This window comes from Nicotiana sylvestris, chromosome 8 (assembly GCF_000393655.2).
Source record: "Nicotiana sylvestris chromosome 8, ASM39365v2, whole genome shotgun sequence".
Taxonomy (NCBI): domain Eukaryota; kingdom Viridiplantae; phylum Streptophyta; class Magnoliopsida; order Solanales; family Solanaceae; genus Nicotiana; species Nicotiana sylvestris.
In genome coordinates, this window is record NC_091064.1 from 67,771,225 (window position 1) to 67,787,992 (window position 16,768).

At 38.4% G+C, this 16,768-nt stretch overlaps 2 protein-coding genes and 1 non-coding gene across 3 annotated transcripts; 2 read left to right on the forward strand and 1 right to left on the reverse strand.

Moving 5' to 3' along the window:
- Positions 1-2,741: 2,741 nt before the first annotated feature.
- LOC104214184 (LIM domain-containing protein PLIM2c-like) lies at positions 2,742-5,586 on the forward strand. Its single transcript, XM_009763820.2, has 5 exons — positions 2,742-3,060; positions 3,845-3,944; positions 4,056-4,084; positions 4,230-4,319; positions 5,142-5,586. Exons 1-5 carry the CDS (start codon positions 2,926-2,928, stop codon positions 5,436-5,438), a joined length of 651 nt encoding a protein of 216 aa, XP_009762122.1. The 5' UTR covers positions 2,742-2,925; the 3' UTR covers positions 5,439-5,586.
- Positions 5,587-7,582: 1,996 nt separating this feature from the next.
- On the forward strand, positions 7,583-15,303 carry LOC104214183 (uncharacterized). The gene is made up of 2 exons (XM_070153215.1): positions 7,583-7,772; positions 14,950-15,303. The coding sequence occupies exons 1-2, from the start codon at positions 7,659-7,661 to the stop codon at positions 15,082-15,084; spliced, it is 249 nt and encodes an 82-aa protein (XP_070009316.1). The 5' UTR covers positions 7,583-7,658; the 3' UTR covers positions 15,085-15,303.
- A 1,080-nt stretch (positions 15,304-16,383) lies between these two features.
- On the reverse strand, positions 16,384-16,457 carry TRNAV-CAC (transfer RNA valine (anticodon CAC)). The gene has a single exon. It is a non-coding gene; the product is annotated as a tRNA-Val (tRNA).
- Between the last annotated feature and the right edge of the window lie 311 nt (positions 16,458-16,768).

A 16,768-nucleotide genomic window follows, 5' to 3' on the forward strand; every position in this document is an offset into this window, starting at 1 on the left:
TTGTATGGTGATCTGGTTCTAAGGGAGAACTTCAATTATAAGTTTGTCATCATCAAAAAGGAGAAAATTGATAAGTTATGTGTTTTTATATTTTGATGATCTAATAAACTTTATGATAAAAATCAGATCGAGAACCTGTTACACATTCTCAAAGTGCTCAAGAACAACAAGTCTCAAGTCGAGCATGAGTTCCAACAACTAGAGTCAAAGAAACGAAAGAGGGAACATATGGACATCAATTCCCTTGCTGACTGTACCAATCAACTCCTCACAGCTGTAAAGTTGCTGCAACTGTTCCTTTGTACACACGCAATAATGCAAACAGTGCAGCATTCACTTATGGGGAATGCCTTGTACCAGATAATTGCTTACATCATCCAAGTGACATCACTTGTATATTATCAACATGAAGCAAAGGAAAAACACACACTTGCACATCCTGAAATTAATCAAGTTCTCTCTCAAGTGTGCTGCCTTTTTGCAAGTGATATTCAAGGCTTCAAGAACAAAAAACAACAGAACAAAGGACCAGTTTCCTGCACCGTGTTATCAAATATTTTTAGTTGTGTTGTAACTTTGTTTGAGTGATCTACTTGTAATCCTACTTAGCTCAGCTAGAAGTATTGTGTAGGAAATCATTTGTAAAACCATAAACCTTGTGTTTATGTCTTGTCTAGAGTTAGTCAAGTTGTTAGCTTTATAATAGAGTTATTACGAAGAGGCTTGTAATAGAGTTATTACAAGTGAGTGAGGGATTAAGAGTGTAATTCCTAGGTTACAATAGTTTGTAATCTAAAGTTTGCTTAGTAGTGAAGTTGAAATACTACGAGTGTAGGTCGTAGTTTTTAATCCTGTGAGCTGGGAGTTTTTCATATAAAACTCTATTGTGTTATCTACTTGTCTCTCATTATGTATGTTCCGTGAGAACTGACTATACAGTTTGGTGGACCCTAAGTTTTCATCAGAAAAACATGACAATACAAGATTAATGGTTAATGCATGGGCAATATGTAGGGATCCAAAGTACTGGGAAAATGCTGAATGTTTTGAACCAGAAAGACACCGAAATTCGACACTTGGTTTCAAAGGGAATCACTTTGAGTTCATACTTTGGTGCTGGAAGAAGGGCATGTCCTGGTTTGTTTGGAATATCAAATCTTAAGCTTCCACTTGCTCAGCTTTTGTTCCATTTTGATTGGAAACGCCCAAATGGTATTGAACCAAACAACCTTGATATGACAGAGGCTTTTGGTGAAACCGTAAGGAAGAAAACCAACTTGCGTGTAATTGGAATTCGCTATATGTCTAAATCATGTGGCTTATGGCCGTAACTCGGAGAAAGAGAATAAGAGTGATTGTCGGAATGTAAAAAAAGAACTTGGGTCGCTCATAGAAACTATGGTCCACCAAAGTTCTCACAACAATAGTAAATAAAGAATACACAATATGTACGTGAAAAACTTCCAACTCATGGGATTAAAAATCACGACCTACCCTAATAGGATTTCAACTTCACTAACTAAGCAAACTTCAGATTACAACATATTGCAATCTAGGAATTAAACTCTTAAACACTCACCTCTTACAATAACTCTATTGTAAGCCCTTTGTACTAACTCGATTACAAAGCCACACACTTGACTAACTCTAGTCAAACAACCAAAAAGCAATAATGGTTTAAATGATATCCTACTAAATGCTTCTAAAAAGTTGTTTAGAAATTATAAGTAAATACAAAAGACAAAGACACATCAAACTAAAGGATACAAGACATTAATGTTGGGTTCTGGTCCTTTGTTTTGTAGCTCCTTTGTTCTTCAATGCACCTGAGGGAAACAGAGATGGCGGCACACTTGAGAGAATAATTGATTTTGTATTTGCAAGTGTTAGGTCAAAACCTTGTAACATGTTGTTTATATATGTGAGATCACGAGGGTAGTTACAAGGTATTTCCAGTTTAGCAAATTGCAACTATGCTATTGTACTGTTGCAAGTATAGTGCAATAGCTTTAACATCTGTAGAGTTGACTTGCGTGACGGCCTGAGGAACTGATCCTATCTCTTCCCTCTGAGGTTCCCTTATTTGTTTTTCCCGAGAATTAAACCAAACAACAGGGTATGTTGCAAAGAGCACAAGGGAACTGATTGTATCAGGTTCCTATATGCTTCTTCCATGAATTTTGACAAATTATCAAAATCATACTCGCATAACTTATCAGTCGTTTTCTAGGAAAAGAAAGAACTGCTATAACAACCACTGGGACATGCATTTTATTCTCTTCCATGGTGTACCTCTCGACCCCATCTCCAAGCAACTTTTAGACTAGCGAGTCATGAATGTATTATGTTGAACGAGTCAATAAGTCAAGATGTTCTGTCTGTTTTTCCCTTTCTTGGGAAGGTTTGTGTCTGATCCATATTGGTAATTTTTGGAAACCAATATATATATATAAATTAATAGAAAATGGCATTTAGTACATTTTTTAAAAAAAATTACAAGAAAAGAAAGGAAAAATGCCAAGTTTTAACTAACATAACAACCTAGAATAAATTACATTACAATCTTGTAATAAATGGGAAAAAGTCAAAGAAGGGCCTAAATTCACTCAAATTCGAGAGAATGAGAGGCAAATTGTACCTCCTAATATTTGGATCTCCCAATCACGTGTCCTAAAATCATCGGTGTAATAGCATAATCCAACTAATTATTTTCCACAAGAAAAGTTAATGAATTCTCCATTAGACAGGGTGTTCTTCTTTGTTGTTTGTTTAATCTCAATAACAAAGAGAAGTTAGATATTATAAGAGGGCAGAAGACCTTTCTTGTTGAAGTTTTTTTCTCTGCCATTTCTAACTCTTAATTAAAGAAGTTATTGAGATTGAATTTTCAAACAAAAGCAGAGAAGACATCAAAAATAGAGAAGAATGGCATTCACAGGAACATTGGATAAATGCAAAGCTTGTGATAAGACTGTTTATTTTGTTGATTTGTTGACTGCTGATGGTATAACTTACCATAAATCTTGCTTCAAATGCAGCCATTGCAAAGGCACTCTTGTGGTGCATTTTCTTACTCTTTTTGAGTTCTTTAAATATGTTCTTATGGACTGTGAAAATTTAACATAATCGGACCTAACTTGCTTAAGATTTGAGGCGTATTAATAGTCGCTGTTCTTGTTTCAACATCCCTTGTTCAATTTTCAACAAGTTGACTAAGAAGTTTCTCTTTATCTCAAATCTTTCTTGCTTGCTTATCCTTTCATTTCCTTTATATTTTACCTTCTATCTTCTTCAATCCTTATAAGTATGTGTATGGAAAGGTCACCCTTTTCCTCACCTCAATATATCAGCAACTATATCTTAATCTCAAACAAGTTAAAGTCGTCTATGTCACTATATTTAAACATTTAAAGCGGTTACATATTATGTACTATGAGATATTAATTGCAAAGTACTAATTTAATTTACTACCACGACCCTCTTCTTTTATCCAGACTTGGACCGATAATGTGCATGCTTACACATGCATGGAGTTTTCCCCCACCAGAACCTCCCAAAAATAAGAATAAGAATATAAATAAAAGGCGTCTAGGAAAAACTACAAATAGTGACAAATTTCTCACTTTCCTTACATTTATAATGAGAAAATTGATGTACAGTTTTCATTCGATGTAGGATCATTGAGATCTTGGCCTTATGTACTCTTAGTTTCAAACACATTGTGGCTTAAGAACATTAAGTACTTAAAGAATACATCACCCTTATCTTATTTTTTGTGTTTTTTTATATGTTTCTTTTTTCATTTATGCTATTACATGGGATAATCTGGCAATTATATATGTAGATGAGCAACTACTCCTCCATGGATGGAGTCCTCTATTGCAAGCCTCATTTCGAACAGCTTTTTAAGGAATGTGGAAATTTTAGCAAGAACTTTCAGACTTGTGAGACATACTTTCCAATAGATTATATAATACATTAATATTAACCTTCTTTACCAATCAATTTATTCATTTTTACTAATCATTTTTTCCCCATGTAATTAAACATTTCAGCTGCTAAGCCTGAGAGGGAACATGCACTGGTATGTTCTCTTTGTATCGTACAACTCATGATATATCTACATTATTAATTTTAATTAGATTTGATTCTACATGACATTGCAAATGCAAAATTTTCTATTTTATTTTTCCATAAAAAAAACCCCTAATTTATGAATTTTTTTGCAGACTAGGACTCCAAGCAAACTCTCTGCCATGTTCTCTGGAACCCAAGACAAATGTGCAGCTTGCAACAAAACTGTCTATCCACTTGAAAAGGTTAATATCATTTATTTTGAAAAAACCATTACAACAACAACGGTCCAGTATAATCTCATTAACTAGTTAAATTTAGTATTGTGATCCCATATTTAGTATGACGAAATTCATTTTCTAGGAAAATATTTTTTTATGAGAAAATCACATTTTTATGTTTTGGTTACTAGAATCAGAAGGGAGAAAATGACTTCCCTCACCTATAGACAAAAGTTATTTTCCCTGCTATTATCTTTTTACTTTAACTTCATATTACTTGCTCTTACGAATATTTTGGTGTTATTATTAATTAATATTACTCAATACCTTCATCGAAATAACTCTCTAACCTGTTAATATTTTTTTATTAATTTTCAATACTCCACCCGTTTCAATTTATGTGACCTATTTAACCGGGCACAAAATTTAAAAAAAGAAAGAGAAGACTTTTGAACTTGTGGTGCAAAATAAGATACATATATTATGTGTGGATATGAATCATTATTATTTTCAAATATGGAAAGGGGTTATTCTTTTTTTCACAGGCTAGAAAAGAAAATAGATTCACATAAACTAAAACGGAGGACATATATATTTTTTCGAGAAATATCTCACCAATCAAACACCGAAAAACAACTTTTAGAAAAATATTTTTCGGAAAAAATATTTGAAAAAATGACTTATATCATATCAAGCACACTCTTAGGAAAAAAGTAAATAAGATCGGTAAAATACAATTACAACAACAACTACTACTATTACTATGTCTCAGTTCCAACAAGCTGGAATCAGCTATATGAATCATCATCAAAGATTGGTAAAATAGATCTTGAAATTCTATCTCAGGTGACAATGGAAGGAGAATCATTTCACAAATCATGTTTCAAGTGTGCTCATGGAGGTTGTCCACTTACACATGCAACTTATGCTTCACTTGATGGAGTCCTTTATTGCAAGCACCATTTTGCTCAACTCTTCATGGAAAAAGGCACTTATCAACATGTTCTTGAAGCTGCAAATAATAAGAAGATTAATGCTGAAACACCAACAAATAATGAACCTGAAGATGATGAGGCTGCTAAGGAAACAATTGATAAACAACCAGAAAAGGAACCTGATGAGGAAGAGTCACAAGAATCCTAAATTATTGATCAATTTATTTTCTATAAAAAAAAATCCAAAATGTTTGTGTATTTCTGATCAGTAAATAAAGTTTTTTCCTTTTCTTTTTGTGATCAATAGACAAACTTCCTACCTTATTGTAATCATATTTCTTGCCTGGATTTTTTCATTTTTTATTTACACTTCTTTTATTTCGAGCCCGTACACATGTTAAAAATATATATATTTTAAAGAGCAACTCGGTGCACTAAGCTTCCACTATGTGCAAGATTCAGGGAAGGGCCGGACTATAAGGATCTCGTACGCAGTCTTATCCTGCATTTCCGTAAGAGGCTGTTTTTACTACTTGAACCCATATTAAAAGGTATACTCTGTATACTTTATTATACGAATTTGATCGTGTTAGATAATGGGCACATTCAGTTCAATTTATATGACGGTATTTGATGGGGCACGAATATTAAGAAAGTAAAAAAAGACTTTAAAAAAGTGACGTCTAAAATATTCATAGACATTTCTATGACTATAAAATCATGTCATTGCAAAAAAAAAAAAAAAAAAACTAAGAAGTTTAAGTGACATTATTTTTGAATATAAAAAATTATTTTTCGGGACAAATTAAAAAGAAATTCGTGTCATGTAGAATGTGATATTTCTTATTTTCCTTCCTTTTAGTGAAAAATGCAAAAAGGAATATGTTTGGACCAACAACAACAACAGCCTAGTATAATCCCACAAGTGGGGTCTGGGGAGGATTATATGTATGCAGACCTTACCCTTACTCCGAGGGGCAAAGAGGTTGTTTCCAGGAGACCCTCGGCTCAAAAAAGCAACAAGAGACGATATATTAGTACCATCAATAGAATCATAATAAAATAACAACAATATAAGAAATACGAAATAGATGGAAGGTATAATAATAACTAGCAGATAAAGCCCTGCATCAGTAGATGACTACTAGCATCCTAAAACTAACTCCTAATTGGCTAATCTCACTCTAGTGCACTGTAGAAATATTCACAACTTACCCCTAGCCAACAACTCTAATGTTCGACCTCCACAATTCCCTGTCAAGGGCCATGTCCTCAGCAATCCTAAGTCGTGTCATGTCCTGTCTGATCACCTCTCCCCAATTCTTCTTAGGTCTCCCTCTACCTCTTCTCGTGCCCACCACAGCCAGTCGCTCACACCTCCTCACCGGTGCATCAGTGCTCTTCCTCTGAATGTGCCCGAACCATCTGAGTCTTGCTTCCCGCATCTTGTCCTCCATGGGAGCCACGCTCACCTTCTCTCGAATTGCTTCATTCCTAATCTTATCCATCCTTGTATTCCCGCACATCCACCTCAACATCCTCATCTCTGCTACTTTCATCTTCTGGATGTGTGAGTTCTTAACCGGCCAACACTCAGTCCCATACAACATGGCAGGCCTAACCACTGCTCTATAAAACTTACCTTTTAGTAACGGTGGCACTTTCTTATCACACAGGACTCCCGACGCTAACCTCCACTTCATCTACCCCACCCCTATACGGTGTATGACATCCTCGTCGATCTCTCCGATCCCCTGAATAACCGACCCAAGGTACTTGAAGCTACCCCTCTTGGGAATGACTTGAGAGTCAAGCCTCACGTCCACTCTCACTTTCGTTGGCTCGACCCCAAATTTGCACTCAAGGTATTCCGCCTTCGTCCTGCTTAACTTGAAACCTTTAGACTCAAGGGCATGTCTCCAAACCTCTAGCCTCTCGTTGACGCCGCTTCGTGTCTCGTCAATTAGAACTATGTCATCAGCAAATAGCATGCACATGGCACCTCCCCTTGAATATGATGAGTTAGTGCATCCATCACCAGGGCAAATAGGAATGGGCTAAACGCAGACCCTTGGTGCAACCCCGTAATAACCGGAAAGTGCTCGGAGTCGCTTCCTACTGTCCTAACCTGAGTCTTAGCTCCATCATACATGTCTTTAATCACCCTAATATAGGCAACCGAAATCCCTTTAGCCTCCGGGGGAGCTCCATAAGACCTCCTAGGAACCCTGTCTCACTGTTTGGACCCTCAAAGATATTTCAAAAAGAGCAGCGTAGCTTTCCTAATACCCAATACTTTCTAAACTCTTCAAATCGCTTCTACTAATTACATTTTAAAAATTCTCTCTTATTTCTTTCTAACCCCCAATAGTTTCATTGTTTCTTAAAACGAACCCTGCTTCCCCAGTTCAGAATTCGCGAAGGAAAAATGAACCCCAGAACTGATAAACTCGTAAGAAGGACGACTATGGTGGCTACTGTCACTGCTTCCTATTTTCTTCTCACTGCTGATTATGGCCCTGAACCCAATGTTCTTGACCCGGTATAATTTCTAATTGCGTCCTTCAATTTTCATTTTTAATTACATGTTGATGTTTTAATCTTGAAGTTCATCTATTTAAATTTTTAGTTCGTCGTTTTGTGTGTGAGTAGTTGATCGTGAAATTTAATATTTGGTTTTGAACTAGTATAAATGTGAAAACTTTCGTTTGTTGTAGAGGAAATGATCTCCTGCGCCCATTTACAATTTGAATTGTAAGAAATAACCTTACGATGTTCTCCTTTATTTTATTTACAGATGTTTTGTGTTATTTTTTACTGATCTCATGTGAAAGAGTCATAACTTAAGTGATAATATATTTGGGATGGAATACAAACCGAATCTCATGTTGGGGGAAAGGACTTTCAAAGGCTTTAAACAAATAATGGGTCAAGTTGGCTTGATAAATAGTAAGAAATCTCAATTGTTGGGAATTATCTACTGATAATAGTTACATATTTCTCTGTATTAGGTGCCTCCTCTTACCCTATTTTTCTTGCTGGTGAAGAATTTTGCGTTTCTGGTTTCAATTGGTCCTGTAATTTGTTGAGTTCCTTAGAATTAGTACCAGGGCTTGCCCTAGAAGTTCCTTTTCTTCTTCCTTTGTTAATCGAGTTTAAGTTATATACGCTATTGGTGTACATAAATTTTACGCTATCAGGTCACATTTATCTATTACAAAAGGTAATTTGCACTATTTTCAAGATTACAAATCCTAATTTTCGTTGAGGCTTACCTGTATAGATCTTTGGGGTGACCTGTAGTGTAAAATTCTTTACGCTAACCGTGTACATAACTTAAACTCTTATTAATTATAGCATATTAGAGTAGAAAAATGTAATGGAGTGAACAAATAGGTTGGTTTTTTCCGGAACATACTGTAGGAACTTGGTAATTGGAATATTGGAGTATTATAACAACAACTACACCTGAATCCCAAGCAAGTCGGGGTCGGATATATGAATCCTCACGGATAATGTAAGTCCATTTAATATCATCTATGGCCAATATTATGCAAAATAACAAAAACAACAAACCCAGTGAAATCCTACAAGTGGGATCTGGGGAGGGTAGTGTGTACGCAACCTTACCCCTAACTTTTTGAAGGTAGAGAGGTTGTTTCCGATAGACCTTCGGCTCAAGGAAAGCATAATCCCAACAATCAATGAAAGGACAAACAAAGCAGTAACAACAGCAAGAAAATAAACATATTGTAGGAACTTGGTAATTGGAATATTGGAGTACTATAACAATAACTACGCCTGAATTCCAAGTAATAGCCTGTTTGGCCAAGCTGGAAAAATTAGCTTATTTTGAGTAGTGTTTTTTTTGTAGAAGTGCTATTATTAAAAGTACTTTTGGTGAGAAGCAGTTTGTGTTTGACTAATTAATTAGAAAAACACTTCTAAGCAGCAATTAGTGTTTGGCCAAGCTTTTAAAAAGTACTTCTAAGTGTATCTTTCTCAAAAGTGCTTCTCAAAAAAGTGCTTCGGAGAAGAAGTTATTTTTTTCTGCATCTACAAAACTGCTTCTACTTCTACTCAAAAGCAATTTTTTAAAATTCTAAAAGCTTGGCCAAACACTCCACTTTGAAAAAAAAAGCATTTTTTTGAGGAAAAAAAAGTACTTTTCAACTTGGAGAAACTTGGCCAAATTGGCTATAAGTCGGGGTCGAATATGTGAATCCTCACTGACCATGTAAGTCCATTTAATATCTATGGCGAATATTATGCAAAACAACAACAACAAACAACCCAGTGAAATCCTACAAGTGGGGTCTGGGGAGGGTAGTGTATACGCAGCCTTACCCCTACCTTTGTGAAGGTGAAGAGGTTATTTCTGATAGACCCTCGGCTCAAGGAAAGCATAATCCCAATAATCAATAAAAGGACAAACAAAGCAGTAACAATAACAAGAAAATAAGATAACCGAAGCAAAGAATTAACAGATAATCATAGAAAAGTAAGAACTTGGAAAGTAAAGTAATACTACCGGTATGTAGAAGAGAAACGCACGACTAACTACTGACCTACTATCTTTATCTTCGACCCCCACACCCTCCTATCAAGGGTTATTTCCTCAGTATGCTGAATCACCTCTCCCAAATACTTCTTCGGTCTACCTCTGCCTCTACTGAGGCCCACCATTGTCAATCTCTCACACCTTCTCACTGGGGCATCTGGGATATTATGCAAAACAAAAATAAAAATAAAGGTAGTGGAAGTTCTCTATATTTTCCGCTAGCATAAACTCATTTATTTCAATTTGTGGCAACATGACTTTGGGGAGTGTAAAAAGTTCGTTCACCTTTTGCAAGTGTACCTACTATTCATACTTGAGTCAGTTTATGCACAGATGCATGGGACTCTTCTCTGGGAGAAATGGAGCTTTGCAGTTGGAAGTCTATTTCTCGTACATTGACTTTTACTCTGTGGCACTCACGTGCTCCGTGAGAATTGTGTGTCTGGAAGTAGTAAATAGTATAGGCCAACTTGTTTTTCCTTTATGTCTTGTTTGCGCAAAACTAGTGTGGCCTCCCTTTGCGCACAAGTAATGTAGTGGCAGACGCTGCTTCAGGGGTGGCACTGGCTATACATGGTGTTGTTATTCCACGACCTCCCGCCTCTGATGGACCCAGCTCCATCGCCCCCTCATATGCTCCTGGGCTTAGTTGTGTTGAGGCTACACTTCAAGCTTCTTATTCTTCTGGGAAGATTGTTGAGCATGCCCCATCTGATATTAGTGCCGGACCAGTATTTCCAGTTAAGATGTCGCCAAAGGCTCCATACTCTCCTCCTTCCTGCTACCCTACTGGTGTTTCTGGTCATTCCTGTAGCAGCGGGGTGCTAATTTCTGAGATTGATACCCCTCAAGGAAATGGCGAGATCCTTTCGACACCTAAAGTTCCTATTGCTAGCAATGCTATGGTCTTGTATTCCTCCGGTAGGGGCAAGGAAAGGGTGCATATAGAAGACGCCTGTCCAATCTCGTCACGGATTGGAGGAGGGGATATGTCTTTCTAGATGGAGGATAAACTATTAAACTTTGGAAAGTTTCTAGGTGTTTCTTTTGAAGGGAAGGAAGATAGGATGTTAGAACTGTTGAGGGAGATTGAGCAACAATCTTGTTATGATGGTGCAGGGAGGGAGTTGGGTCAAGGTGTTAAGCAAAATAATTTAGGGGATGTAGTGGTGTACCAGAGAAGGGGCCGGGTATGTGACAGGGAGGAAGGGAACTCAGTTAGAGGGGGTGGGGAGAAGGAGGATATTGTTTCTTATGGAAGTTAAAATTCTTTCATGGAATATGAAGGTGATGAATGACCCAAATAAAAGGGTCATCATCAAAGTGGGAGTTAGAGAGTGGGGTGCTAACCTAGTTTGCTTTCAGGAGACAAAAATGGAAGTTTTGTCGGATGTGATTGTGAGGAGTGTCTGGGGAGGTAGTTGGGTAAAATATGACTGGGTTCTAGCAGCGGGAAGTGTCGGGGGTATTCTTCTAATGTGGGATGATAGAAGCTTGGAGGTAAAGGAGATTAAGAAGGGAGTTTTTTCTTTAGCAGCTCTTGTCAAAAATAGAGGGAGTGGGGTGGAGTGGGGATTTTGGGGAGTATACGGACCGGTAGGAGAAGGGTCCAAGGTGTTTTTCTGGGAGGAACTGGCTAATATGATGGGGGAATGGGACATTCCATGGGTTTTAGGGGAGACTTTAACACTATTAGATTCCCGGAGGAGAGATTAGGGTGTAGTATGATTTCGAGGGCCATGGAGGAGTTTTCTGACTTCATCAATGATCACTTTTTCATTGATCTTCCTCTGTCAAGGGAAATGTTTACTTGGGCCAGGGCAGAGGATTCCAACTCAAGGTCTAGACTTGATAGATTTCTGATATCGCCCTCGTGGGATGAGCTGGTGTCGAACGTGCTGCAGATTCCTTTACTTAGGCTGACTTCGGATCATTTGCCTATCTTGCTAGATGGATGCAGAGGGAGGGGGGTGCGTGCTCCCTTCCGATTCGAGAACATGTGGTTGAAGGTGCCAGGATTTGGTGACAAGGTGAAAGAATGGTGGACAAGCTACGGGGTATCAGGGACACCTTCATTCCGCCTTTCGAAGAAACTCAAATTGCTCAAGGGAGATATTATTAGGTGGAATAAGGAAATTTTTGGGAGGGTTGAGGTTAAAATGAGGGAGCTTATGCATGAATTGGGGGATCTAGAGAGAGGGGAAGGGGCGAGGGAGTTAGATGAATATGAGAAAGAGAGATTGGGGGAGGTTAAGAGGGAAATAGTCGAGTTAGCAATAGCTCAGGAGACTAGTTGGCGGCAAAAATCGAGGGCGCTATGGCTAAAGGAAGGGGATTCGAATACTAAATTTTTCCAAAGGGTGGCAGTTGCAAATCGAAGGAGAAACTTCATAGAGTCCTTACTTGTGGATGGGGTGAGGATTGAGGGAGAGGAGGAGGTAAAAGGGGCGATAGTGGAGTTTTATGAGAACTTATACAAAGAGGAAGTTAGTTGGAGGCCGACTTTGAGGGGGAATAGAGTTCAACCACATATGGGAGGGAGACAGTGAATGGCTAGAAAGGGCTTTCGAGGAGGAGGAGGTGCACGAGGCTGTGTCGACTTGTGCTAGTGATAAGGCCCCTAGCCCTGATGGTTTCTCCTTGGCCTTCTTCCAGCTCTGTTGGGACACCATCAAGGGGGAGTTGATGGAAGCCATTGAATATTTTCATGTGAATGGTGTTTTCGAGAGAAGTATCAATGCTTCTTTTATTACTATTGTGCCTAAGAAAGAAGATGTATCTTGTATCAGTGACTACAGGCCTATTAGTCTCGTGGGGAGCATTTACAGGATTATTTCTAAAGTGTTTTCCAATAGACTCGAGAAGGTGCTTAGAATGTGTTTGTGGACGGTAGGTAGATCCTGGATGCCGCTTTGGTGGCAAATGAACTTGTAGACTCCAGAAGGAAAAATAGAGATCCCGGCTTACTATGCAAGTTGGACCTTGAGAAGGCTTTCGACCATGTCGGAGTTCCTGGATTTCATTATGATGCGGATGGGGTTTGGGGCAAGATGGAGGGGATGGATCAAATTCTGCATTTCCTTAGTCAGATTCTCTATCCTAGTTAATGGTAGCCCGTGTGGTTTCTTTGGCAGCTCCAGGGGTCTCAGGCAAAGAGACCCCCTATCCCCCATGCTTTCTAGTGATGGATGCTTCGAGTAAAATGATGGATCGTGCGGCGGGCGGAGGCTTCTTGAGAGGATTCTTAGCTCCGATTGGGATGCCCAGTGCCCAAAGAGTCTCTCATTTGCTTTTTGCGGATGACACCTTGGCTTTCTGTGATGCCGATATGGATCAGTTGACCTACCTGAAGTAGGTCCAGCAGTGGTTTCAGATAGTATCAGGTCTCAAAATCAACCTCGGCAAGTGTGAGATTTTCCCGGTGGGTGAGGTTGCTAACATTGATGTTTTGTCTTATGTTCTCAGATGTAAGGTGGGCTCCCTTCCCACTACTTACCTGGGTCTCCCATTGGGCGCTTCGCATAAGGATACTACGATTTGGAATCCAGTGATCGAAAGGGTTGAAAAAAGATTTGCAGGCTGGCTGAAACGGTACTTGTCAAAGGCGGAAAGGAAGTGCTCATTAAAAGCACTTTATCGAGTATGCCCACCTATTACTTGTCCCTGTTGCAAGCTCCTGTGAGCATCACAGAAAAACTGGAGCGGCTTCAAAGGAATTTTCTTTAGGATGCAGCGGATGGAACTAGAAAGTATCATCTAGTGAATTGGCAGACAGTCACTTCCCCAAAGAAGTGGGGTGGACTTGGAGTGAAAGATCTTAGAGTATTCAACAGAGCTTTGTTGGGGAAATGGCTGTGGAGATTCGGGGTAGAAGAGCATGCTCTATGGAGGGAGGTCATAGTAGAAAAGTACGATTTCACGGGAGGGGATTGGAGGACCAAGGCAATCACAACACCTTTCGGGTGTGGCATGTGGAGGAGCATCATGAAGAATTGGGAATGCTTCAGTGGCAACATGTCTTATAGGGTGGGAGATGGAAGGAGAATCAGCTTTTAAAATCATAGGTGGTGTGGAGAGGATACTCTGAGGGTCTCCTTCCCCATGTCTTCAGAGTTTCAAACCAGAAGGAATTGATGGTCCAACAGATTCGTAAGGAGCATGAAGGGGGAGTAGTATGTGACCTCTCATTTAGAAGGAAAATGCAAGATTGGGAGATTGCGGAACTCCAAGATTTATTGACACTACTATATGGGCAAGACAGGCCTCTGCCATCTTGTGATTCTTGGAGATGGGGTTTGCGTGGCGATGGTTTGTTTACCGTAAAGTCCTTTTACCAGAGTATGTTGGTGAGAAAGGAGGCCTCTTTTCCATACTCCTCGATCTGGATTCCTAAGTCGCCCACGAAGGTGTGCTTTTTTGCATGGCTAATGGCGAGGAGAGTGATTTTGACTAGTGAGAATCTTCGAAAGAGGGGAATTACACTTGTTAGTTGGTGCTATATGTGTAAAAGCTCAGGGGAAGAAGTTGATCATCTTTTGTTGCATTACCCTGTGTCCTCGGCTTTGTGGAGGGCGATCCTAACCTTTTTGGTGTTCAATGGGTGATGCCAAGCACTGTAAAGGAAATGCTATATAGTTGGGCCGGTTTCCGTAGAAGAAGAAAGCAAAAGGCGTGGAAGTTCGCCCTGTTAGCTCTCATGTGGATAGTTTGGGGGGAGAGAAATAGGAGAGCTTTTGAGGGGATTGAGTCTCCTTTTTCACATCTTAAGAATAGTCTTTTATCTTTGATCGCTTTTTGGTGCACTCATATAACCCCTATTTGTATAGAAGATTGGGCGTCTTTTGTAGAGAATCATGTTCTGATGTAAATTCTCTACTTTTTGGTATACTTCTTGTATACGGGAGTTTCTCTCCCTTTTGATTAATACAATTTACCTTATAAAAAAAACCATCTTTCAAATCTTGTTCCAGGTAGAAAGTGCATCTCTTTGAATTGCTGCAATGTTTGGTACTAGCATAGCATATTAGAAATTGTCATCTCTTTTTTCTCTCTAAGTTATTATCAAGTGACCTTTCAAGAATTTGCTTCTTTTGTTGCATATTATTTTGCTTTGCAATAAGCTCTTCCTGATGTGTTGTTTCTGCTTTTAAAATGTCAGATTAAAAATGCAATACTGTCAGCAGAACATTCTCTGAAAGAGTCGATATTTGGACCAAAGAAAGGTGTTCAAGAACGCGAGACTGAGAAATTGGCCCCTAGCTCGTCAGAGAAACATCAAAAGTCTGGCGGCTAGCTTGTTTTCTCGTCTAAGGAGGCAGAATGTAGGACTACAGCAACCCAACATCTGTAACTCTACTTTAGTTTCTGAGTTCTTCTTTGAGTGAATGTGAATATTAGAGTTGGCCTTGTTTAAGCATATTACTGATGCTGTAAATGTGATCGATGCTGGAGTGTTTATTTTGGTATCCAGGGATCTTTCATCAGTTGAATGAATTACACTTTTCGTCTATAACCTGACAAGCTCACCTTCATGTGAGCTGTTATTCTCATGAGTTTAACTCTTTTAAGAAAAACTCAGTTCAAAAGAGTATTAGTCTAATCAAGGTGCAGTTTCCATTTAGGGGTCTAAGGTGTATAACCGGAGCCTGTGGAAATTCATGAAATATGTGTATTTTTTTTTTTTGGCCATCTTGAATGAATTGCTTCTGGAGTGCGACATGTAGGAACAGGGTTTAGTTTGGTTTGGTTTCCATAAAAAGCAAACTAACCTGACTCATGTATACTCCTAACTTGCATAAAGTTTCTTAGTGCGCATTTTCGTATCATACTTCAGCCAATCCTGTACTGAATAGCGCTTGATGTGTTAGATTAGATGAATGTTGCGAGTTCAAACTCTATTCCGGACCAAAATCTTGATATTCAAGTAGAGAAGGAAAGAAAAGTGAGTCCGTTAACCAGAGAGTTTTAAACTGCGTGTCAGTTTGCCCTCGGAATTTTTTGATTATCGACACAACGTGTAATAACAAAGATATGTGAATAAGAAATACAAGAAGATTTCTTGATTATCATAAAAACAAAAAACAAGAAAAGTTTAGAAAGCTTCGGTGTTCGAAAGTAACTAGGGAGAGGAACAGAAACTAGTTCTTATCCACCCAATATGGAAGCATTGATCGGTCGAAATCTTTTCTTTCAGAAATAGCCTCTTTCCACTTAGCAAATAAGACTCCTGGAGGCTGGAGTTGAGTTCAAATTCAGTGACTCCAGTCTTCTGTATTGGCTAATGGAAATCGAGGAAGCAAATTGGCATGACAATCATAAATTTAATACACTTTCTCTCTTAGGTAATCCAATTTGGAGAACTTGGGGAAAAAGGCTTCGAGCTGCTACTTGTATCCTCTAGTAATGACTATAAGTTGCTACTGCTAAATTACAAGCTAATTAATTCATAAGAAAAAATTATCCATGCTTGCCTTAACATTTTACATTTTGTAACAAACGGAAAAAAAAAATTAAAAGTAAAAAAGAAGAATGAAAGTGAAGAAAAATAAAAGAAAGAATGCAAAAAAAATAGAAAATTGGAAAAAAGGGAGATTGTCTGAGCCCGGGTTCGAACCGGGGACCTCTAGTGTGTGAGACTAGCGTGATAACCGACTACACCACCCAGACTTGTCTGTCCGTTTAACGCTAGTTTATTTATAAAATTAAAATCAACTGACGCATCTTAATTAGTTTGAGCATTCACACCATTGAGAATCGAACAGATAATACACGGTCATTTAGCTATTTATCTCTTTTGGTAGAGTGTCCTAATTGTTTAAAGAACTTTTTTACCTTTTTGCTTTCGAGGAGCTTTTGGTCATATATGAAATTTATGTCAATAGAATATATAAAGAACTATTAGTATTTATTATTGTTGTTGTAATATAGATCTAAGATGAGCTTAAACAGAGTGGCATGATGAGCGAGAATTCATACCA